Source organism: Motacilla alba, chromosome 7 (genome assembly GCF_015832195.1).
Source record: "Motacilla alba alba isolate MOTALB_02 chromosome 7, Motacilla_alba_V1.0_pri, whole genome shotgun sequence".
Lineage (NCBI taxonomy): Eukaryota > Metazoa > Chordata > Aves > Passeriformes > Motacillidae > Motacilla > Motacilla alba.
The window spans coordinates 19,798,871-19,824,398 of record NC_052022.1 but is presented as its reverse complement, the minus strand read 5'-3'; the positions used below and the strand labels follow the sequence as shown (position 1 = coordinate 19,824,398).

At 36.4% G+C, this 25,528-nt stretch overlaps 1 protein-coding gene across 10 annotated transcripts in view; it reads right to left on the bottom strand.

Annotated features, from left to right (window-relative positions):
• Positions 1 to 25,528, bottom strand: part of MYO3B (myosin IIIB) — a 199,356-nt gene that overhangs the window by 62,623 nt on the left and 111,205 nt on the right. For 8 of the 10 annotated variants that reach the window (XM_038141810.1, XM_038141806.1, XM_038141805.1 and 5 more), the window contains 6 exons: positions 16,607 to 16,686; positions 13,558 to 13,578; positions 12,449 to 12,526; positions 10,346 to 10,551; positions 1,486 to 1,597; positions 238 to 400 (listed from right to left, as the gene is read on the bottom strand). In XM_038141810.1, coding sequence (XP_037997738.1) covers positions 238 to 400; positions 1,486 to 1,597; positions 10,346 to 10,551; positions 12,449 to 12,526; positions 13,558 to 13,578; positions 16,607 to 16,686 — 660 coding nt within the window. The other 2 variants (XM_038141809.1, XM_038141815.1) reach the window with 2 other exon arrangements.

The window sequence follows — 25,528 nt, the reverse complement described above, 5'->3', positions numbered from 1 at the left end:
TTTTTATTTTGTGCACAGGTATCACATTCAAAATATTAAAATATTTAAATAAAGACTAATGTTAAGATGACACTTTAGAAGTAAATCAGTAATATCTGCATCAATGAGCTGGAGAGAAAACACATCCAGTTATTTAGATTTCATAATAAACTGTAATTAAAAAATTAACAATGTACATGCAATTTAACTGACTGAAATACAAACACACTTAGTAAAACAGACATTATGAACATTTACCTGACTGTATTGTAATAGCACTATTTTCTCTTTTATCTTTTACTTTCTTGTACCTCCTTGCTCCGAGCCATCCCTTGATATAGGCTTGCATGACCACCACCCTCCCTATGACTTCTCGCAGGAACAAATTTAACTGCTCTATATGGTAATACTTAAGGAAAACCTGTAATGGAACAACAGCAAAAAAACAAAAAAAAAATCATTTTTACAATCAGTATTATAACGTCCTGTATTTTGCCTTATTAGTCCTCCAGCAGCCTATTCAAGGGTGTAATTGCTGAGAAAACTAGAAAAATACTGATTGTACATATCACAGTGATCTTGTGAATCCATTATTTGCTCTTGTGCACTTGTGGAACTTCTTTATTCCACAGATTATGATCATCACCCCATTGCTAACCGTGAGATTAATTTAGTTGCTTAGAGCATGGTGTGAATAACACCAAGGTTGGGGTTCAATCCCTGCATGGGCCATTCACTTAGGAGCTGGACTTGACCCTTGTGGGACCCTTCCAACTCAGAATATTCTGTGATCCTGTGAAAATAAATCCCACACTTACCCCCTTTACAAAGTAAATTGGACAGTGAGATCTTTTCAGGTATGAACAATTTTGAAAGGTGACCTTTCTTGTCAGTGGAAACACTAATCCTGGGTTAAATTTGGTTTTATACATAATATTGTCTAAAAGCATTCTCCCTAAAGAGGCAAATCATATGGGCACTTACATACATTTTATCTGGATCTTGGGCAAGAAAATTCTCACAGTTTTTCCTCTGTGTAATGTAAAACAACTCCAAGTACTGTGTAACATCCTTTTAAAAGAAGTCAATCACTCCATTTTAAATCATCAACAAAGGCTTTTGAGAGAGAGAGAAAGAGCTTACCTGAAACTCCATGAATGGATAATGGTACCAGCCAAGCTCATATGATGGGTCAAATTGTGACATTTCAGCCATGTCATTCTTAAGAAAATGGGAAACTTCAGGAAGCCACTACAACAGCAGGCACTGACAGGTACAGTCCTTATCAAGGCAGCCATGGGCTGAATGCACTTTGGGGAGGTACCCAATGCACCCCTCCTCTTGCAGCACTAACTCAGCTGGCTTGGGAGGGCACTTCCACTACCTGGGAAGCTAACTGGAGCAAATTATTTGCTCTTTTGTTCATTCATGCAGTACTTTTGGAATCGCTATTAGACATGATCTATAAAGGTATACTATCCTTGAGAAAATGTTAGCACTCTATACCTTGGTTTTCCCAAGAATCCAGTTGTCTAGTTTAGATTTCTCCAAAATGGCAAGACAGTTTTCTCTGCTACCAAGGGGAGTCTCGTGTGCCTTGAACGCAAGGTAGTAATACCTGCAAAATGGCAAAGAAAGAATTGAATTACAATCAATATGTACTTCCACTGTTTTTCTCTAGCTCCAAGCTTTATCTCTAGAATTAATAGGCCAAATTCTTCCTTATACGTACTTCATGACAGCTGTGTCTTCATAAATCATGACACAGCTGTCATGAATAGATATTTGAACATATAAATGATTACAATAAACAATTAATTGGAATGATTATGATCAATTTTAGGAGTCTGGAGCAGACCAATACTAAACAATATTGTCTTTTTTTTTTTTGTCCATGTTCCCTTGCAAAGAGCAGCTCCTAACAATTATGTTAAATAACTATAGCTAATGAAAAAGGGATACAAACAAGTTTGAACTGAATTAAAAACCAGTCCCTTCCTACCTCTAAAGCCATTATGCATTTATGAAGACTGGTTTTATAGTTTTTAAGTAAACCACTTGCAAACAATTACGTTAAGTAACAGCAAGAACATGTGCCAGTTAGTTTACAAACTTAAGGTTATTTTAGCACAAGTACATTTGGATGCTAGCAACTGCCACCTCAGCTCTCACTTATTAACTGCCATGTGTTGTCTTGCTATTAAGTTATACTTCTAAAGGTACCCTATTTATATTGAGATTGAGAAGAGGTGGCAGGTTGAGCAAACCACTCTACTAATTATTAGCATGGGGAAGAGCGATCAGATGTGCTTTAAAACATGAAGAGAAGAATGTCATCAGTGAATCTCAAAGACAGATTCCTCTGCAGCCACACAGAGTCAAGAAAATATCCTACCTTATACTGAAGGAAATATGAAGAAGCAATTAGAAGATTTAGAATTCTGCAATACTTTATTTTTTTAAAGTCAGAAGAGTATGATTTTCAATTATTAGTTCCAGTTAATCTCTACAGTCAGTTGTCACAAGAAAGAAAAAACCCTCTAAAACAGTCAGTTAAGATCAAACAGGAACAAAATGACATCTGAAGTGAGAAGTACTGGAATAAGTTCTGGACCAGGGACAGAGATATTCATCAACTGGAGACATTGCTAACTCTGAATAATGAAAAGAGATTATGTATTACTGAGTTATTTTTAATGTAGTGACTGTCTCAACAATGCGATATTGAAAATTCTTTACCCAAGTCTTTCAAAATATCAACTCATGCCTTTTAGTAGGTTTGGAGCACATGGGGTATTCAAAAGAAAAAAGTACATTTCCTCCACCTTATTACTGAAGTTGATGATGCCAGTTTTCACAAAACAAATGGTACTGGGTTGCACTAATAAAACTCAGATTTAAAAGATACATATCACAAATATTTTTTGACGTCATAGAATTTCAACAGATAGCTGACAAACACATGGGGGAAGTTACACTCATAGTAAATTGCTGTTTGGTTCAAAAGCCAGTTCAGATGGCCATGTGAGTTATACATATGGGAGGGAGGGAGGGAGGGAAGGAAGGCAGGCAGGAAGGCAGGCAGGAATGCAGGGAGTGACACTGGTTGTTCCTGTATCTTTTAAAGTATGTTATTGATGGGAATTTTAAAACCACAGAACAGTTTTTACATAGCACTGATGCAATAAAATATTCAAGGGAAATCTCATAATTCTTTAATCATATCATTGGCATTCCATTTACTGAAAAGTTGACTTATTTGTGACAAATATCTGAGTAAAAAGTATTTTTGAACTGTGTGATTTACTTGCCTGACTACACCATTTTGTTCATGACAAACTTCATTATCTGTCAAAGACAGTACCTCGCCAATAGCTCTCTTTCATGATCTGGAATGTAGTTGCTTTGGTGCTCCAAAAAAAGCTCATAAATAAAACAATGGTTATTTTTCTTATAAAATCCTATTTTAACAAATAAAATAAATTTAAATGTATCTATAGTCTAAGAAAGCAAGCTATTAAGAATGACAAGAACTTACAAACCATGGGAGTAACTACATGGGAATAACTACAGTTTCTCTATGTAAACATACTGTCTCCCAACATTGATTAAAAACTTCCTCTAAATAGTGATTTTCCAAACATTTTGATTGATCTAACGACTGCACAGAAGACACCTGTACCTGGTTAAATATACTTACTGTTGCTTTACAGTTATGTCATAGAATCACAGAATATTCTGAGTTGGAAGGCACCCAAAAGGATCATGATGTCCAACTTTTGGCCTTACACAGGACATCCCCAAGAGTCACACCATGTGCCCAAAAGCATTGACAAATGCTTCTTGAATTCTGTCTGGTTTGGTGCTGTGACCATTTCCGTGGGGAGCCTATTCCAGTGCCCAGCCACACTCTGGCTGAAGAACCTTTTCCTAATATCCAACTTAAGCCTCCCCTAGCACAACTTCAGGCCATTCCCCCACAAAAAGTAATGCAGAAATTACTGTACTCATCAGAAATAAGTACTACCAAAATGAGACTGGATATTTATTTTTAATTATTTCTCCTCCACAACTCCTTTTGTAGTGTGCATTCTGCACCATATTAGATCTCTAGATTTGTGTTCCAAAGCTCAAATCCATGTATTTTGTGAGTATTTTGAAATAAACACTTTGGTTTAGGGCCTGTTTTCATGACTGAATCACATAACTACAGACACCCAGGTAGTCTGACATTTGTGCTCAGGATTATTGTATGGTAGCACAGCATGTGCCACACAGGGTCACCCAATTGTTTTATCTAATTAAAAGTCATTGCACAGCAATGGACCCTATGGAAAATTTTGGAAGAAGGTAAAATTTTTCACCCTTATGCATCTGGCAAAAGCATGCAAATATTGTACATGGTGACATGGCAGAGAATATGCCTGAAAAAGAGCTTTGGGATATATACAACTGTTCATTTTGATTTACTCGTCTAATTTAATCTCTGTCATACTTATGCAAATCTACTGTGCAGAGAGCAGAGTGACCTCTACTTGCAACTATCACCAAGAAACCAGAAACTTATTTTCTGAAAAGTAGGGCTAGAAATCACATTTGCTTTCAGATGAGATGAAAATTTCACAACTCTACCTTTTTATTTCCATATTTGCACTTGTTATCAGCATGAAATATTGTAGTCAGGAATATTTCAGTGTTCTACATTAAACCAACACTTTTATTGTTATTTAAAAAATATATGTTCCTGATGCTTCATGTGCTATTTCATACGTTATTTGTGCAAAAACATATCCTTTTCCTGGGTTACACATGCTGCTTGAAAATTTCCTACACCTGGCACACACTCATCTACATGTTTCCTAAAAGTACTTGACTAATCACATTCTCACTAGCAATAAGACTAAGTAAGAGGAAAGTAATTTCCCCTCAGAAGAACTGATTTCTCAATTCCTGATGAAACTCTGGAATTCTGCATTTCTTAACGAGTGGTTTTCACTCTGCAATACATACTATTCTTCAAGGTTGTGAATATTATTTCAGAGAAAAACTTATATTACAATGGGATTAACTGTACTTGCTAGTCATTAGAAATAAACCAACATTTTTAAAAAGTTGAATTTAACCTTAGAATGCAAAGCTAGGATGTGCAGAAGTAAGGTTAAATGCTAAAGACGTCCAAGTATGCAAAGATACAGAAACTTCTATGCATTAACTATCTGTTTAGGGACCAGGCATTTCAGTGTCGGTGGTTTCAGACTAAATAAACTGACTGTAAACAAATGGTTCAATTTCCCACCCCTCCCTAAAGGCTAAACTGTGGAACTGTTCCATAAAATGCATTTAAACAGCACCATTAACTACCATACCAGTGTCTCTTACTGAAGTTCCCTTCACATTTCAGACTTAAAGGCTGCATCAATTCTATATAATTAACTCAAAACAGTAATGATTAACCCTTTTTCTCTTTAAAACAAATCTTTGCACTAAAATGTAATGGCCTGAGGTGGATAATGGATAATGATATGTGAAAAGCATGAGGTACAAAATCCCTTTCTAGCCAGACCACAAGCAACAGTAGGAAGATTCTCAGAATCACAAAATTATTTGTTCTTTCTCAGCCCTGAAACTTTTTAAAAAATACACTTTTTTTTTTTAGAATTACAAGAGCTGTAAAATTACTTCCAAAAATTTCTAACTTGTATTGGTTGTATCTCACCTCTTTCAGAAACTTTCAAATCTGAATTCACAAAAATACTTACATTTGACTCCATATCAAGAGTATAAATAAAGAAACATAAATAAAAATGATACAACATCTAAGATACTCTTGAAATTCAGTAACAGATACCTAGCACTTACACTGTAAATCATCTGACAAATACAGAATCAGAAATACTCTCAGAAAAGCCTAATTTGGCACAATGTACATATACCATTCATAAGCAGCTAGCAGACTTTCCACTTCTAATGTTTTCCTATCATCTCCATCCTGCAACCACTTAGCAGTGCTTTTGTGAATGGGAAATGTCTAGAAAGTGTATATGGAAGCTACAGTAGTTCACCATATTTGAAGTGTATGGGAACATTCTATAGATCTGGTGAAATCTTAAAGCCACTGAAACAAATAAACATTTCCATAGATAATAGTAAAATCAAGGTATCAGGCAATGTTAAAATTTTGTTTATAGAAATCACTTATGAACTTTGATATAGTGTAGGTTTACTGTTAAAAGTAGGCTTGCATTAAAAATGCATCATTTAAAATGAAAGAATTTTTTATCTGTGGCAAGTCTGTTGACTTCTAATTTAATTCAGTGCTTCCCTGATTTTTGCATAATAAGCAAGTGTATCACCACCAAGTTTTTGGTATTAGAAGAAAGCACTTACTGAGGTTATATGTTTTACAGGATTTTGTAATGTTTGACCAGTTTTAGTTCCTAGCTCCACTCCATGCAAAATGTGACTTATTAAGGCCAGTGAGACTTTATGTGGTCATGAGAAACGTAACACTGGTGGTTTAGAAACTGTGTATACCGTGTGTATTAACAGTGACCTTATGCAAATTTGTTCTGTGAGACTGAAAAAGCAGAACCAGCCTCACTGGGATCACTGTTACAGTAAATAGCATGGGTATTGCCATGGTTGTATGATCAGAGTAACATCATCTGACTACTGTGTAATAGGTAATGCTTATAGTAAAAGTTAATCCTGCATCTCAACGCAGTACAAAAAATGTAATGTCTAACATAAACAGGCAGGAAAGAAAAAAGACAACCCTTAAATGAAACTTGTGCAAAAGTTCTCAACACATTCCTATGAGCTGATGAAGCCATACAAGTATGACAGCATTTAGTACCATTGGCCTACCGAGTCCCTTATCTTTCAACCCACTGCACAGTCTATGCAACATAAAAGGAGGATCCAGCTGGAGGATATGTGGTGAGGACACACCTGCGCACCACATCATGTCACGTGAAGCTCCAGGGGACTCAGCAAGGAGCGTTCCTTCCAGTGGGACCTTCCATGCAGGTCCCCATGAGAAAGCACAACTCCTTTAAACTGCTATGCAGTGCATGGTCACCACATGACCCCACATTTCAGGCACACCTGGTTGACTGATCAGCTTAATAACCCGTACCTAAAATCTGAGATTCCAGCCTGAAAGACAGGCCATGTTACTTCACAGCAAACATAAGACAGATGCATGATGTCATGGGGTGCAAGACAGGGCCAAGGGAGACAAAGTGTCTAAGACTTGACAGGGATACAGTGTTTACAGGGACTGCAGATTACATTTTTCCTACTTTAAGTAAAAGAATATGTATATTTATATACATAAAACAGATGGTAATATACTTGGCTGAAGAAACACTGTGTGAATGAGTTGCAATTAAGCCCTCTCCTCACCATCTGTTTTTCAACCCAATAAACTACATCCAGGTTTGCAAATAATCTGCTCTGCATGAAAACAGAAGACAGTAAAGAGTAACATTAGACAGAGCTTTATCTTTTGTTTACCTCCCACCTGATAAACTCTGAATGGGTCTGCTCCCTGCCTTTGATTGTTTTGTCCTCATATTTCCTGCTAAGAGTTTACAAAACAGCATTATTGAACAGGCAGATAAGAAGCACACCTATTTGTTTAATAACATCAAGGGAGAAAAAATGCTGGCTCATCTATTTTGTTGTTCAGTTGCTCAAAAGGATCAAAATACCAATTAACTTGCTGGCTTAAAAAAATCTTTGATATTCTTACATTTACTGACATTTTGAAACTCTTCTTCATATTTGCCTAATGTCTTTTTGATTATGAACAAAGAAGTGTCAATCTGTTTAGCATTTGACCTGTTTTCTCGAACATTTTTATGTATTCAACTACTTAGTTCCTAAAAACACTTGACTAGTCATAGCTGTAAGTTGAAGAAAAAGGTTTCTTGTTTCACTGATATCTTTATAAAGTATTGTTTGATTTTATTTGCAAGAGCAAAAGAGAATATAATTTGTTTTAAAATAAAGCATGAGCTGAACAAAGGAGCAAGAACATCTCCTTTCCCACCCTCGCTTATATTCTGAACCCAGAAGTCTTCTTTACTGTTGTGGAAATTGTTAAATCTACTCCCCTCTTCCCCCCTCTTTGTGTTGACTTTCTTTCCTTAACAAATTACATCAAGCTGGACTAAAAACTTGGGGAGTAATTGACAAGATGTTAACCACAACTTGCTCTTATCTGCAGGAATGGAAAGCTACAGTCAATGCTGGTTTTATTACCATTAGTTTTCAAGGTTGTACTCAAATTCAGTGCATTTTTGAATGAAAAGGATCTCCTGATAAGAGAAGGCTTAATTTCCTCTCAATTTACACTAATTCCTGCGAAGTTAATCTTAGTTCACTTACGTGTAAATTGAACAAAAGTTGTGGCTAATAATTCTGCTTTCAGCTGCTTCAGGATATTGCAAATACATTAAATTTATTAATGATCACAAAAAATTAATCTGTTAACTGTGCTCTAGAATGGTGTGACCTTACTCAAATTAGTTAGGTCACAAAAGACCAAGTGACATCAGCTGCTCCTCATATGGCTCCCCTTCAAGGCCCTTCATTATCTTTGTTGTGCTTTTTGGACACTTCTGTATAGTTTTAATGCCATGTATTGTGGTGGCCAAAACTGCACGTAATATTCAAGGTGAGGCGGCCCCAGTGCAGAGCAGAGCAGAGCAGGACAATCCTGCTCTGCTCTTCACTGGGGCCGCCTCACCTTGAATATTACGTGCAGTTTTGTTTTTTTTTCCCCTTGCCTGGCTGGCGATGCTGTGCCTGATGCCCCCAGGACACGCCTGACCCCCCTGGCTGCCAGGGCACTGCTGACTCACATCCAACTTGCCAGTGACCAGGACCCCCAGGTCCCTCTGTGTGGCACGGCTCTGCAGCACCTCATTCCCCAGTCTGTCCACACATTCAGGGTTGCCCAATCCCAGGTGCAGAACCTGGCACTCTCCCTTGCTGAACTTTACATGGTTGGTGTTGCCCAGCTCTCTAATTTGCCGAGGTCTCTCTGCAGTCCCTTCTGACTTCAAGGAGTCAACAGCTCCTCCCCGTTTTGCATCATCTGTGAACTTGCTTAGTGTCACTTCCAGCCTGCATCCAGCCATTTATGAGGACGTTGAAGAGCGCACGGCTGAGGATGGAATCCTGAGGAACCCCATGAGTGACTGGACACCAACCTGATGTCACCCCATTCACTATAACCCTTTTGTGCCCAAACTGTGAGCCACTTGCTCCCCCATAGCAATGACTTGTTTATCCAGCTGTGTGCTGGAAATTTTGTCCTGAAGGATCCTGTGAGAGACAGGATCCTGTGTATCAACAGCTTTACTGAAATTCAAGAAAATATCAGCTGGCTTCCCTAGGTCAGCCAGGTGGGTTACTTTGTCATAAAAGGAAATCAGGTTTGATAAGCAAGACTTTCCTCTCATGAAGCTGTGCTGGCTGTGACCAGCGACTGCACTGTCTTTCAGGTATTTCTCAATACCTCCCAGAATAATCTTCTCTCTAACTTTATCAGGCACTGAAGTGAGACTAATGACTTGCTTTCAGTGTATTCATTAATTCTATAATGTCTGGATAAGCAAGCTCCAGTTCAAAAAATATCGCACCATGATCTAGCCATTCACTACTTGTTCCGACTGTTGCCCAAATGGTTAATGGTAGTGCTTCTGCTCATTGTTGAGCTGCCAGTCCTACACACTGAAAATCAGTAAATACTACACAAAGACACATTTAAAATATAGAGGAAACCATAATTATCATAAAGCTACCTCGCCATCATAAGGACAATACCTTATGATGAATATTTCCTGTATAAAATTTATAACTTTTTGAGATCGAGAATATGTATTAAAGCCAGTAATAACAGCCATAAGAAGGGTTAGGGTGAAGAGAGATTTGATTATCATTCCGGATATCTCTAAGGTAAATGACTCTGCAAAACTAAATCTGAAGCTTTCATATCAGCTCATTCTTAAACACATGCACCTTCAGCTACATATGATAGCTGAAGGTCACTGACCTTCCAAAATCCTTGAATTATCTGAGCAGGATGCATAATTTCCACTTGTTGCCTCTACAGAGAGAACCATGGGGACTGACTTGCTACTTATGCTCACTGCAGGTTTCACACTGACTGTTTTCCTTCAGAGATCAGATATCTCTTGTAGTCTTTATCTCAGATAGTCCCTGTCCTCATTAGACATTGAGACTACACATCTACGCCACACACCTATGAACAACATTTGTAGAACTTTCTGTACTTAAACACAGAATATATCTTACTGAACAGAATATTACATCCCTATTACACAAGTCTTACCTTTTTACAAACTCTTCGAAGAGGATGCGATGAGAATACCCTTTTTGACGTATCTTGACAGTTTCCAGAATTCCAGTGTATCGTAGCTGCAGCAGAACTCTCTCATGAGAGAACATCAGTGCTTCTCGATCATCATTAGGTTTAATGCAGCGGATAAAGTGAGGCTGTCCAACAACCATTTTGGATAAAAGATCCATGAGGGAATACTAGTGAGGAAAATAAAGGAGATGCACATACTCGACAAAAAACTGCAATGGAATGACTTAAGCAGGAGATTCATATTTGTAAACAGTTCATAATGCCTAACTATATTTTAATATGTAATGTTAATCTCCATTGCCTTTCTATTAATTTTTAAGATTTCAGCTGAAACATGGAACTTATTAAAAGTTTTCAGTTATAAAAAAATTTTAAATATTCTGAATCTTATCCCTTGCTTCTTACACCTTTCTCTTCTCCTTATATCGCATTTCCATAGTTGAAGAATGTCCATTAAAAAAAAAACAAAGTTGAAAATTGTCCTAACTATAATTCTACTGTAGACACATTTGATTGACCAAATATCCCCACCAGAAATACAAGCTTTACCATGAAACAATCACTTAAATTCACAGCAAATTAATTTCTGAACCCAGGAAAGGGTTGCAAGAAGTCATCAGTTCAGTGCACTGTCCACAGAGAACACCAGATGTATCTTTATAATTTCAGGTCCACCTCTGTTACATTAGTTTTTCAGAATCACTGAGAATATAAAGTGCACAGTCTCCCTAGAAATCTGTTCAACTGCTATATTACCATGACTATTCATACATTTCTTAGCATCTAACATAAATCTTGCCACTGAAATGAAGGTCCATTACTTCTTTTCCTATTGACCCTACACACGCAAAACAATTTACTCCATTTAATTTTCAACTAAAATGAAAAATGTTTGATCAGAGCATATATATTTTTTTCCATTGACTCCTCTGAATACTGGTACTCCTGCTCCATACTCATTAAGCTGTTGCACAATAAGTATGTGTTGTCAACTACGTTTAATCTCATATAACCATATGTGTCTCAAAATCACATATAATTCCAAGCTGATTGTCATCACCTTGTTGCAGGTTGCATGTGTATTACGATCTACTCCCACACTCACTCCCCCATTACACTTTTTTTTTTCTTTTTACAGCTCCTACAGAGCTAGCATTTGTGTGGTTCTGTGCAAGAGCCCTCTAAGTGCACACCTGTATGACAAGTCTGAATATCAGTGTCCTTGCACTTTCCACACTAGGGCAACAACTCAGTATATACCAGCTTCCTCTATACCCTTTCTTACACTATTCTACAAAACAAATTGATCAGGTATTCCTACACAGCTTGAAGCTTTGACTCACACTGGTTAGCACAACTCTGTGAACTTCTCTATTCTGCATGGCACAAGTGCAGCCCAAGAGCCTGAAAACTTTCCCACTTTGCAATGACTGCAAGAAAAAAAACAGTAACCAAGAGTTTCAGACTAGCACTTTCTTGACTCCTGAGCAGTCTCAGACTAGCACTTTCTTGACTCCTAAGCTTCCAGTTCCAACATTCTCAATGCCCTTTCCCTGCTTGTTTGATTTAAACACACGAGCAGAATGTGCATTACCTCAGACAGGACTACTACCGATAAATTGGCAACCTGTATGATTTACAATAGTGCTTCCAAAAGATGGATGGTTTTTTCCTTATTAGCATAAATGAAAAATCTTAATCTTTAAAGGAACGTATGCCTCAGCTTGTGGAAAAATATGAAGACTTTAGTGATAGCACCTATTTTATTTGCACAAAATTGGTGTTCTGTTTATAACGAGACCTGTTCTAGACCTCTAGCATTTTAGACAGAAAATAGTCTAGGCTCTAGATTCTGTTATCAATGTACTCAATGAAATAACAAAAATACAGGTATGAGGAAACAAAGAGAAAAAAGAAAAAAAAAGTTTATGAATCTACAGAGGCCTTGTAACAGAATAAAAAAATTCTCCGATATTGCTCTTTGATCTTACTATCCCACAAATATTTTACATCTATCTATTTGTCTTATTATCAAAATGCTTGTTTTCATTTTCATTTTTGTACCCTAAAATAGGAAGCCATAGTTTGCCGCTTCATGTTAGTTGTTTCCTCAGGATGCCGCATAACCTCCATTGTGTCAACCTGGAAGGCAAAACTCTGATGTTAGGACTGTTCCAGAAACACTGCAGACCCACCCCACCTTGCCTATGAAAGCTGGATTCAGTTTTTGTTATAGTCATTCCTTCAGGTGTGAGTACTTCAGAATACTTTATCAGAGATAGCAAGGCCAGCTTCTAACAGATGCAGGACATACACTGATTTTGGAGAGGTCTCTAAGCATTCTGAATTTTTTTTCATAGTGTAAGAGCACTCTAGATTTATGATAGTATAATACTCAGGCAGTGAAACAGCTGCCAAGTTGCAATACTTTAGGAACTGATTTCTAAAAGGTATCCCTTTTATTGCCACTACAATGAACTCCAACAGGACTTGTTGAAGAGTTATCATATTTGTAATAGCAAGGAAGTAAATTGAACTACCTCATTTTGCTCATGTATGGAAAAAATATTGTAGGATAATGAGTGTTAAACAAAGTAGGTAGTCTCAGAACATGTAAATCTGCTCCCTTCTCCTACTATGGTTACTACTAATTACTTTATATTGCCATTTTGATGCCAAGAATCTCAGCAATCTTATCCTGCCGAACTGCCACAGCATACCACTTTTCCAGCATTGCAGAAGAGTTATTTTTAGAGGATATACATGGACAGTGAACATACTGCTCCTTATAGATTTTAGTTATATTGTTAGTACAGCTGTTCTTATCAAAATGAAACCATAATTTATGAATGAGTATAATGGTGGTTATCCATAACAAGCAGATTGCGTTGCTACATTACAGCTCAACAAAATTAAAGAAATTAACCAGGATCCTGTTTGCATGGAGCGTTAACAGCATTTTAGTATTCACTTACTTTGTGGCAGTTTACCATCTGCTCTGACCAGGTGGCATTTGTATAAACCAGATAATGCTGTTGTCAGCACCTGTGCTACACTTCCCAGACTTTGCTCCATACAATAATTTCTAACATTCACTGACTTAAGAACTCTTCTGGACACTAAAATAATTGCTGAAAGATTACAGTTCTCAATAAAGTAACTGAGACTCTTACCTTCAGGAGGTATTTAGGAGACTGCATGCAAAATATAAAGGAAATGAAGCACTAAGTAATAATAGATAAAAAACCGGATTTTGTATTGGGGAAGAAATCAAAAGAAATCTAGTGAGGTCAAGATTCAGAACACAGATGGCACAAATGAAGACAGAGTTCAATAAGGATGACCATAAAAATTTCAAAATGTTTTTGTAATCTGTGATGTTCTGGCCCAGAGCGGCATACATGCACTGGTATACATTAAAAAAATGAATAAAAAGAGAGATGCAGTTTGTTAACAAAAAACTCTGTAATATATTCCAGAAAAAAATGCCTTATCTGCACAGGTAACATCAAATATCTTAAGAGGTTATGTGACAAAGTAAATATCAATGAACTAACCAAAACAGCAGGCATGCATGGGGAAGGATATGGGAATATTTCAAGATTATCTTGGAAAGACACCTAGTTTCTGAATATTGTTATCTGAATCTCTAGTAAATGTCAGGTAGAAGACAGTGAGCATTGATAGTAAGTTGAGAATAACTGATAATATTTAATGTTAAAAGACACACAATTTAATTATAAATAAGATCAAATAAAGGACAAGACAAATAGTTTGAGGACTGATCTGAGCCCAAATGCCAACGAATATGAGGTTCTAAATAGGATTTTTCTCTGTCTAGAAAAGCAGAGACACACTGATGCTGTTGGAGATTGACCACTCACAATCTCTTATATTCATATCTCATATATCTGCTGATCAATAAAGGGCACTATCATCTTCTTTTCACAGCTGCTTACTTTCACCAAAACTGTAGAATCTTGCTGTCTTGGGACTGCCACTCTATCAAATATGGCTTACAACAGGCTGCTGGGCTCAAAAGAGTTGTTTTGGTTTGAGGTTTTTTTGGGGCAGCAAAGGGAATGAATGCACAGAAAGACAGATGGTCAGAAACACTCCCAGAGGAGATGCAAAACAATTTTTCTCAGAAAATTAGGCTGAAAGCAGTATTGTTAGATTTCTCTTCCCATGAATGAAGTTGTAAATTCAGATCTGCGCAATATGTAAGAACTAGAATCAATTTCTAAATCTTTTTGACAAGGAACGTTTGAAGTTTTCATTAGAAAAATTCTGATAGACCCTGAAGCTGAGGGGATTTTCTTGTAAGACTGTTTAAAAAGTTTTGTCTTTAATTAATGTACAACACTGCTTATCTATGAAGCCACACAATTTTATGGTAGGGCAACAACCTCACGTACAACAGACAATAGGCTTTCTCACAACTGGCTTGCTAGAAAATGACAGAACATAAAAACAATGTCATGACATACGAATAAGAATGTCATGGTACCTCATATTTTAAATCACTAGTTTCTCTTTTTAAACAAAAATGAAGATATTTCAACTATTAAGTCACATTTTTACATGACAGCCATAGCGACCTACAATATGAATTCATATAATTACAACCATAATGGAAAACAGCCTGACCTACAAAAGTCAAACTGTTTCATCACTAAAAAGATTCCTCCTAATAGTTTTGAAACAATATTAAAAGAACGATTTATGACATCACATCACCTTATGAAGTCACTCGAAATTATGACTTTCCACATATTGACCACACCTGCTGCTGGCATGGTATGAAATACTATAAAACCAAAAAATATGCTAAGCAAAAAATCCTCTGAAATTAAATAATGATAAAAAACTTCCAAACAGAATTATTACATTTGGATTTTTTAAAACAAATTTTAAAATATCAATTTAAAATATGTTTCCTGAATTTGTTTTAATTAGGTGCTTTACAAAATTCTAAGAAATAGTTTATTTTATCTAAAAAGTATTGAAATCAACATTTTCTGAATAGCGTTGCACTTCGGCATGTCTTTCCTTTTAGCTCCTTTTAGTAAGTTTGAAAGATGAGTAAAGCCCACTTAAACGGAACTTATTAACTGACTGTGTTTCATATAGCTCTAGAAGTGAACTGCTCCATTATAATCCTGCTTATCAATAAAATGCGTGCTTAGAAAGCTTGCGCTGAATATAGCTGATTTAGAAGACAATGTGTATGTAACACAAGAAAACCGGGAAGGCCACCCTTCAGCACTGAAAGTATTTACATCAGACAGGAAATAATAGTCTGAAATCCACATCTGTATTTGCAGGTACAGTGAAGTATATAGACATCTGGATGACATAAATCACCACACTGATGTTTGAGCCTGAGTTCCAAATACCAGAAGATAACAGGAAGAAATAGAAAACCCAAAACATAAAATTTTGTAGACTTTTGAACAGTTGCTGTTACCACTCTTGTTTTAAAAATTTATTACTGTTTGCTTTGAAAAACACCCAAACCCCCAAACCTTAACAAAGCTAACTCTAACAAGTACCACTTAGGAAGCAGTAAGGGAGTGTACATACAATCAGCTTCAAGGGATAACAGGTTTCCTCACAAATTAAGTGTACTCAGTTGTAATCCTACTAATTGCCATAAAATTATCCCATCTTTTTGCAGTTATGCCACATACTTTCATGGCAAAATTCAGCAGCATTTAAATTCTACAGTTCTTTTTACAGAACAGTGGTTTTGCTGAGTAATGTTTTTCCAGTTATCTACCAGTCACAAATATCTCCTGTTTTTTCACTTCCAAGTTGAATAAAAAAAGAAATATATTTATTTTAAAAACAATTATTTTGCCTTTCATACTGTTAAATACACTATTCAAATTTTACCTAATAAGACCTCTTTATAGATCAAAATTGCCAGAGGAAAACCTTGACCCCTTTGGAATAAAGAGAACTATTGATATCGATGTAACAGATTCCACTCCAAAGGTTTAAAGATTAGTAAATTGATTCTTCACTGAATTCTACAATAGGTTCATCACTAAAACTGGAAACCATGCTCCAAGACAAGGTGCATGTCACTGGTAGTAGAGGCAGACTCTTATTTGGTAAGGACCTTACTCCATAGCCACATCAGCTATGTATTGTGTACATAGTCTCACTGTAGTATTTTATAAACAACTGCCTGTCCTCAAAGGGAACACTACTGACCTTGATACGCCCAGCACTGAGCTGCGGAGGCAGAGACCGAGATGCTGCTGTCACTCTGGCTCTTGCTTGTGCCAAATTACCTGTTCAAAAAGAAAGAAATTCATACTGCAAAAACTATTCAAGAAGCTTAGAAGAGAAAAATTTTTACTGCGTAAAATCAGTTTGTACAATAGTACTAAAAATAGCAGACACCACCACACTTCCACACCCCTCTCATTACCAATTGTGCCTGCAGAGCATTCAGCACAGGCATGACAGAGTGCAGTGTTGATTTAGAGGGGAGGAAAAAGTCAGTGACAAGGTGGTATGTCACTGACCTTAGCTACTGAGCTGATGAAAACAACGACAGCACAAAGGCATACAGCTCAATCACTAGTAATCAATTTCTCTGTGACTCATTGAGAGATTTCAAAGAGCAAAAAGACTGCAGAATCAATCTTGTTTCTATGAAATCACATGGGTCCTCAAGTGTTAAGACAGTATCTTAAACTCACAAACTAACGAGAGAGATGAGAAAATGGTAAGACAGCCCCATTTTTTGACCTTTTGACATACAATTCTCAATCTTATTATAACTTCTGGTTTTTAAAGACTGACTCAATTTCTCTGGCAAAAATATATTGTGGTGTCAAGTGAAAGACTAGTGCCTTTTTTAAAATGTAAGGTATGACGTGTCCTCAACTTTTTCTTCTGTACTTGTAGAAAGCCAAAGTCATCACAAAATAGCTTTTCAAAATAAAGCCTAGGAGAAGAGAGAGGAAGTGATATCGGACTTGCATATGCAAGACACTCTGTAAATTTCAAAGTTTTAGCAAGTCTAGCACAAGATGTCCAAATGTTTTCTCTGGCTATATCTTCAGAGGCTAAACTGTGATTAATAGCATTGAAAGAACCCTTTGAAGCAGGATTGGTGACATCAAAGCCCTAATCCATGGGTGGCAGGATTTTTATAATGAGTGGGAAGCATTTTAACACATTTCAAAGGATTTACAGCATGAATAAACAATAGGCCTCTGCAGATGTACCACACACCTTTCAGAACCAGAACACATAAATAAGTGTCTATTTTAATTTAAATGTAAATAAAGTGTTAACACTTCTTTCAGATGCTAAATGACTTGTTTCCATCAACTCCGGTGCTTAGCTGTTAGCTTTACAGAAAGGCAGTAACTCTAAACAGTCTTCAGAGTTTTGCTAAACTGTGCATTACATAACTAGTAAGGAGGCACCATGGGAAAAACGAAAACCAAGAACACCAGATCACCGGGTAAGAAACCCAAAAGGTGGTAATAATTTCCTAAGAGAGCAGAGCAAATCCAGTGTCCACTGTAACACTGAATGGAACTTTTGCTCTTACGTTCCTCTGAACAAGAAAAATACCAACCCCCCAAAAATAATCTGGACGCCAGCACTCAAACACAGCACTCTTCATTCCAACATTCCGGATTCATTTAAAGAAGTATTTATCTTTTAAGCTGCTGGCACTGGTATTGACACAATACTTCAAAAACTGGCACATCATTTCCAGATCTGACATCGTATGTTACCTGACAGTTTAAATCATGGTCCAGAACACAAGGTATGTCCGCTATTTTGGAAGCTGCTTTAGGCTATTATACCGTGTATGCTAATGAGAACCACAACTGTTTGGGAAATCTTCAATACTGATGCACATGCATGGTACATACTGTAAATACATGTATCTCTCCAAAGTTAAAATGAGGACTTTAATGAACGAGTAGATGGTGAAATAATTTTTCTCCCAGTTGCAATTTTGTTATTTTTGTATGTTAGAAATTACTCTTTTGGGCCTTTTTTGGCTAAAATAGCCTGGAAAGGTTGTTTTTGGCTAAGTTTCAGATTAGCAAGTCCACAGCTTAAAAGCCTTGCACTGAAAAACTGATAACACATGATAAAAGAGGAGAGTTAGGAGAAGAAAGGACTTTGAATCAGACTGTTTAAAATTACTAAAATTTCGTTGCATTTTGTAAAAACTTAAAAAACTCTAATAATGAAATAAAATTTAGAATGGTTCTATAGATGCTCAAGGTTCACCACACTCACTACTGGCATTACGTTTCTAGGGTTCCTAATTAATACCCCTGAGGTCTCCCTTAGTTTCTCATGCTGGACTAAAACTAAACATTTCTGATCTGGTAAGCCAAGCAAATAAATAAACCTTTTAATTAATCACAAATCTTTATAGACTTCAAAAACAAACAAAAACCAAAACAAAACAAACCCAAAAACCAACAAAACAAAAACCCACCAAACAAACAAAAAAAACCCAGAAGTGTTCAGTGCCCACTTAAAAAAAAGAAATGCTTTACCTATCGTGCCTTTGTTCAGTAGTTACTTCATTCTAGGAATGGATTCTTAACAGTGCTTATTTCATGTGTCAAGTGAATTCCTACATAATTACTTGTAGCATTACATTGAATCCATGGAAAAAATATTACTAGGATTTTCTTTTTCAGCTGAAACACAAAATGATACTTCAATAAAAATTTCTGAATTACTTATCTCATGTAGCTCATGCTCACGAAAACTAACTACCAATCTTTAACATGTCTAAGCCATTAAAACTAATTAACAGAATTAATGTGGTTTGAAAATTAGTCTACATAGTAAAAAATGTTTCACCCAGGGTTAGCATGGTGTTCACAGACAGTAAAATTTGGTACCTATCCCTGCATTTGATTTTCATTTACAAGGTAATTTATACCTTAACACACCAAAAATAATTAAATGTTAATCCACTTTGTGAAAAGCATCAATATTTGAAGAACAAAGGTTTATAGATAATAACATGGATAGCTTGAACTGTCATGGGTTCCTTGAAAGGTTAAACTGGTTAAAGGGTGAAAGACTGCACTGTGCTTTTCAGAAAGCCAGCTTCACACCAATTATATCGTCAACACTAGATGAAATACAAATTACACTCCTGCAGACCAAATGCTACCTACATAAAATGGACCAACTAAGTTACATAAAACCCTCTCAAAATTGTCTTATGTTTTTGGGTGGGTTTTTTGGCTTTTTGGTTTGTTTTGGTTTCTTGTTGGGTTTTTTGTTTGTTTGTTTGGTGTGTTTGTTTGGGGGTTTTTTTGTTTTCTTTGAGGGAGGGGAAAGAAAGTTAATGGTTACAGTTAGGATTAATCTTTTAAACATGTACATGTTTAATTTTACTCACATGCACTTCAGTTCAATGGGACTGCTCATCTGAACAATTAAGGCTCCTACCTATGCACCTGGATCAGAGACTAAGGTCTCTGGGATTCATTGTGACAATGGAGGAGTCAGTCAGACCTAATGTTTCTCTTTTTTGCCTCTGTTCAATAAAGTTAAGAATTAAGTTAAAGCATTCTCTTTAATGCTTTGAGAAGTTTCTAAAGTTTGTGAAATGGTCTTAAGAGTTTTCAAGAGGAAAAGAAGTAGCACCACAAAATCTTTGCACTCCCTGGCTAAGCTTAGTGTCAATGCTCAGCAAACCCCCCTTTGTCTTGAAGCTGTTTAGATCTCACATCTCTGCAAAAATGTTCTTCACTGATGCCTCATTTCAGCTAGGTGAGAAAGACCATATTATCAAAGAACTGCATCTTTTCTATTATGCAAAGCCAAGCAGAAGACGTTTTGAAAGTCTTTACATCACACACAAAGAAGAAATGTGTTTTTTTTCTTTTTCAAGATGGATTTTGGAAGTGGTCTCCAGATCTCAAAAAGGACTAGTCAGCATTCCTGGTTTCTCATTCGCATTCCTGGTAGTTACTCACTGTGTGATCTGGTTGAATTAATGATTGGTCCAGCTGTTGACTTGATGCACTATTTAGGAAAAGTACACACTCTGGCTGGATGTTCTGATGTTACCTATAGTTTGTGCTTCATTTATTCTTAGGTGATGGGTTCTGCAAGCAGTACCAAGCAAATATTTGCAATATCAGCACTGTATTTATAATCTCATTTTGGTTATGCCTGCAATAGATCACTCCTCCCAAAGTAAGAGCATGCCAGGTAAGAAATATGTTAAGCTTTGATACAACATTCAGTTTGTGAAGTGCAAATGACTTACCGAGAAAAAGCCTAATGACAATGTCACCTTACTGTACATGTAGCACCAGGGATATTACTATTGTATAGAGGGCACGTACAAGCTCTTTCCTTATCCTCATATATTTTATTAATTTCTTTCATGCTTCTAGTTCAGATAAAGAGGGGTTACTTCAAACACCATTTACAGTATAATATGGTCAGAAATGCTACAATGCATTCATATTTCATTGACGTTACTTCTAATCGCAGCTAAGCACTCGCACTCCAGAAGATGCACAGGGCCAGACAATGTCTGACATACACAGATTCTTCTCTGTCTTTCCTTCCAGAACATTTTATCTGGCCAAAGAAAGTTGACTGCTTATCTCCATAATGCATTTTCATCTTCTGCTACTGTAAGACTAAGCTTTTAGCTCAACTACAAATGAATACATGTACTTTTTAAATTGGGTACTAATTTGAATCTGTCTATCAAAACTCTGTTCTTTTGAGTCATTGAGAGTCATTGAAGTAATTTAAGCTAATCTTGTGCACTAAAAAAGCTAAGAATCCAATTTTCTCCTATACTACATATTTTACACAATGATGTATTTAAAACAATACTGTCTGTAGAGTACAACTATCAATACAGATAGACCTCAACTACTGCTTCTTCTGAAAAGACAATTACTTTACTTTCTATTCAAAATAAAATCAAGAAATATTATTTCCAAAATCAGATACATATTGCCAAACAGAATCTAATCAGCATAAAAGCTTAGTAATAGTGACGCCCACCTGGGAATAATCTAATTATGAATATTTGCTTCAGGAGGAAAAAATATGCATGTTTTTGGCCCAGATTATTTGAAATGAAAAATCCACACCATAGTGAACTGAGGTATTCTGATACTGATTCTCAATTAGATTAAGGATTTCTTTAGTCTTTTTAGCATGAAGTAGACACCAATCATATTTACAGATAACTAAAAACTTTACATTGCTAGACTGGGGTTGGAAAACCTGAGCGTAAATTCAGCGCTGTTATGCTTTCTATTGCATACATTGCAGGCACTTCAGGGGTCACTTCCCACATGAGGAAGGCACACGCTGGCAAATACACAGCACCATGTCTACAGCAACAAATAAAACCTTGCTTCTAAGCGTCAACAGTGCCATGTTGAAGTATTTGTTTCAACACAGTAGGTTAGTAGGCTTCTTATAGAATGGAAAGGAACAGTGACACTGACAGCAGCCGAGACGAAATGAAGGTCAAACTGCCCACTGTATTCTGTACATATCTACACACATAGCATCTATACATACTATAGATCTGTGAATGTATGATGTCAGTAAGAAAGGTCTTAACTTTTATCCTTATCTAATAAAGAAGAACAAATTCCAGTACTAATTAAACTAGTTTATGGTACTGCCCAAGGTATTTTTCTAACACAACCTTGAGTACTAACTGCTGCTTTAAGCAACGTGCCAAATTTTCAAGCTAAATTGAACCAAATGTGTGTTCATCTAGTCGACTGGGAGTATTTTCACTGAAACATGGACCTTTCCAGAATTATCACGGGCACAGTATGTGGTCAGAGGACATACAAGAAACCTTATGTGATTCTCATAGTCCTGGGACATGATCAGACTTACAGACAGTAGGCAAAACACGTATGGTACAGCCTGACAACATGATGAAGAGGTTTCTAGCCACAGGCCACGGGATGATCATGTGATTCTGGAAAACAGAGTGGCAGAGCAGGGACTAGATTGCCATCTGGCCAGAGCCAGGAGGGCATAGGTTGGGTACCTCTGTCCAAACACAGGACTAAGGATAGGAGTGGCACACTAGGCAGGTACAGTGAGTGCTAACTATCTGAAGATGCACCTAGACAAAAATAAAATACACTTTAAAAGTTTGGAAAAAGAAAAATTCTTGTATAAACAATACTGCAATTTTCTACTGCTTCATGTTCACCATTTTCTTTAGTCAGGTCTGTAGCCTGACTATCTGGAGACCTGACCAAGTGGCTGGCTGAAGAGAGGCTCGTCACAGCCTGATCCAGTCAGACTTCCAGCTGCTGCATTACAGAAATTGGCTCCGCTTTTTATGATTTATATGTTGTCAGAAGACATGGGCCATTTCTTTCAGATATGGTCCTTAGCAATTTCCTTTCATATCTCTTCTAGTGCACAGTTTGATGCTATTGTATGTAATCAGCTCAGTACAACAAATTTTGAATTCTCTGGGGAACAGCAGACAGGAAAGAACACCGCTGCTATCAGGACAGTACCCCTCCCTCAATATGAGGTTTTCTGCTGCCCCAGCAGATTGGCCTGCTACCACATATGTAACTGAGGTTAGAAAAAAACTACACAGGTGAATTTTCTGTGAATCTTCATTGTTGAGGAATTCTTCACTGATTTTAAGCAGTGGTCAAAATAACCTTGTTCTACTTACATCTACTTAGGCTGGACAAGTTTATTTCTTCTTCTAGAGGTATGTGGAAGAACACTTCTAAAACCATACACAGGTTGGAAATATAGTTATCCTACACTCTGATTCAGCTCTAGTCTCCCTCATTGCTTTATGTAGTTGATATATTTCCTCTTGCATGTTATGCAAGAAATCCCCATCCCAAATCGTATATGCTTTATCCAGAAAAGTAAAAGTATGATTATAAAGAACACGGTAGTTATTGTTCTATCTATAAAGCCTTATAGTGCTCAGTTAAACTTGAGGCCAAAGCAAGTTTCTACAACAACAGTAAATAAACAGGAAATCCAGGAGAAGTTAAGAACTGTGATTTCTAGCCCTTTGCTTGTATATCCAGAGTATGTTAATTCTCCCTACAATGTTTAAAAATTTTACAGTATATATTGCATCACTCAGGTCCTGCTACTGAAGCTGCTCCATACATACACACTCTGGTCAAAATCCTACTAAAGCCAGTGAAGATTCCCAATGGATTCAGTGACAAATTCAGGTGTAAAGATGCAACTGAAAGCATATGGAAAAAATTATGGAACATTTTCTCTGACCTCACTATGACTATCACTATCCCCAGTCATCAAGATCCTAAGGCTAGACAGGCTAAAAAATGGTGTCAAAAGCAGGTTTTGAAACTTCAAGGGGACAACTGTCTTTTTAAAGTGTTAATTTAAGATGAAACAAGGTTACAGAATTTTTAGAAAAGACCTTCCCATTTCTGAAATCCAGGCATTACTGATGTTGACAACTAATTTAATCAAATCTCAAAGGCTTCTCAACTGAACCATTGCTCCCCTGGATGTCAGCACTTCTGTGTATTATCACAGTTGATACAAAATCAGTTACTTCTGTGGTAAAGCAAAACATTAATTATATTCGTATCTCCGCTCTTAATGAAAGAAATACTCATTCATACAAATATCCACAAACACATTTGCTTTGTCACACACTGTGACCTGCTATCCAGGCAGCTCAATTAACTACTTCTGCATCAAGACAAATCAGGCTGGAGTAAGGAAGACAAAGTCAAATAATAATAGATAATGCTGGTTCAGTAAAGACTGGCCTTTACAGCTTGCTGTATGGTGAAGGAAAAAAGAAAAATGATAAAAGTTCAAAATTACAGTAAGACTACATGAAATACTCTGAAATGAATATACAAGCTCTAGCACAGATTCAGGGATTTATTTTCCACCCACTACATTCATCTTTTAGCTATATTAATCCCTTAATGCAATTATTTTGAAGGAGTGGGAAATATAAGCACATTCTTTGTTAAGGACACACCAAAAAACATAATGGATATTCATATGAATAAGATTATCTGAATATTCAAGAAAGTTATCTGCTCTGAAAACTCACTAGAAAATTTAAAAATAATGCTCTTCCAGGATTTGATCTTCAGAGCTAATGAATGCTTCCAATGACATGCTGAGCATCTTTGACATAGTTTGTTTGACCTTACAGCACACAGTACCTATTAAAATTGTCAAGTAAACTACTCATTAAAACAATGGTATAATGCTCTCTGAATATTTCTCTATTTAAATTCCGTATATAGTGCACAGTGAAATCCCACAGTCTACTAGTTAATATTAAGAACAGTAACATCTTTCATGTGATATATCTTTTGTTTCCTCAATATCAATAGATTTTGAATTTAATTCGTATACAATGCAGTGTTAAGATTAATTACTATGCATTACTGGGAAATCATGTTTATTATAGGATTGAAAAGTTAGGCCAGAAACATGAAAATTGGGAAAGGTGTCACTTTTGAGAAAAAGGTAAAGAAAAATTATTCCCAAGATTTGTTCTAGAGAGACTAATGTATTATAAATCAAATCAGTAAATTAATTAAGATCTATTCTTAAACTTGTCCACTTCTACTTTTATTAGAGTTCAATTTGCAAGCACTCGGAGACAAAAAAAAATCTATGCTCCCTTGCACATTTTCAGTACCATATAATCTGTGAAGTCTCAGATTAAAAACCAGCATAATTCTGTTTGGGTAACACCCTTTACCAAACATAGCTGTGGTAAATCTAACTTGACAATTCTCAGCTGTTGTGCTTACTGCCATGTGCAATTCCAGAGATTCACTGACACTATTTATAGGGAGTTATTCTCAACAGTAAATAATTGTTATGCTTTATATAAAGCTTTAGCAGGACTGAGACCTTAACTTTGATCTGATAGATGGCTCTGTTTCTAGATGAGTTCCATTTTTAGGGCTATTTCAGGGCATTTTTTGGATCCTATTGCTAGCAAGTTTTATGAGTATCTGTACTGTATTTGTCCTATGATGCAAAACCTTAGGACACGACAATAAATAAACACTGAGCTGTAAAATGCTCAAGTGCAGAACTCTAAAAAGTAATTCATCACTCTACCTCCCA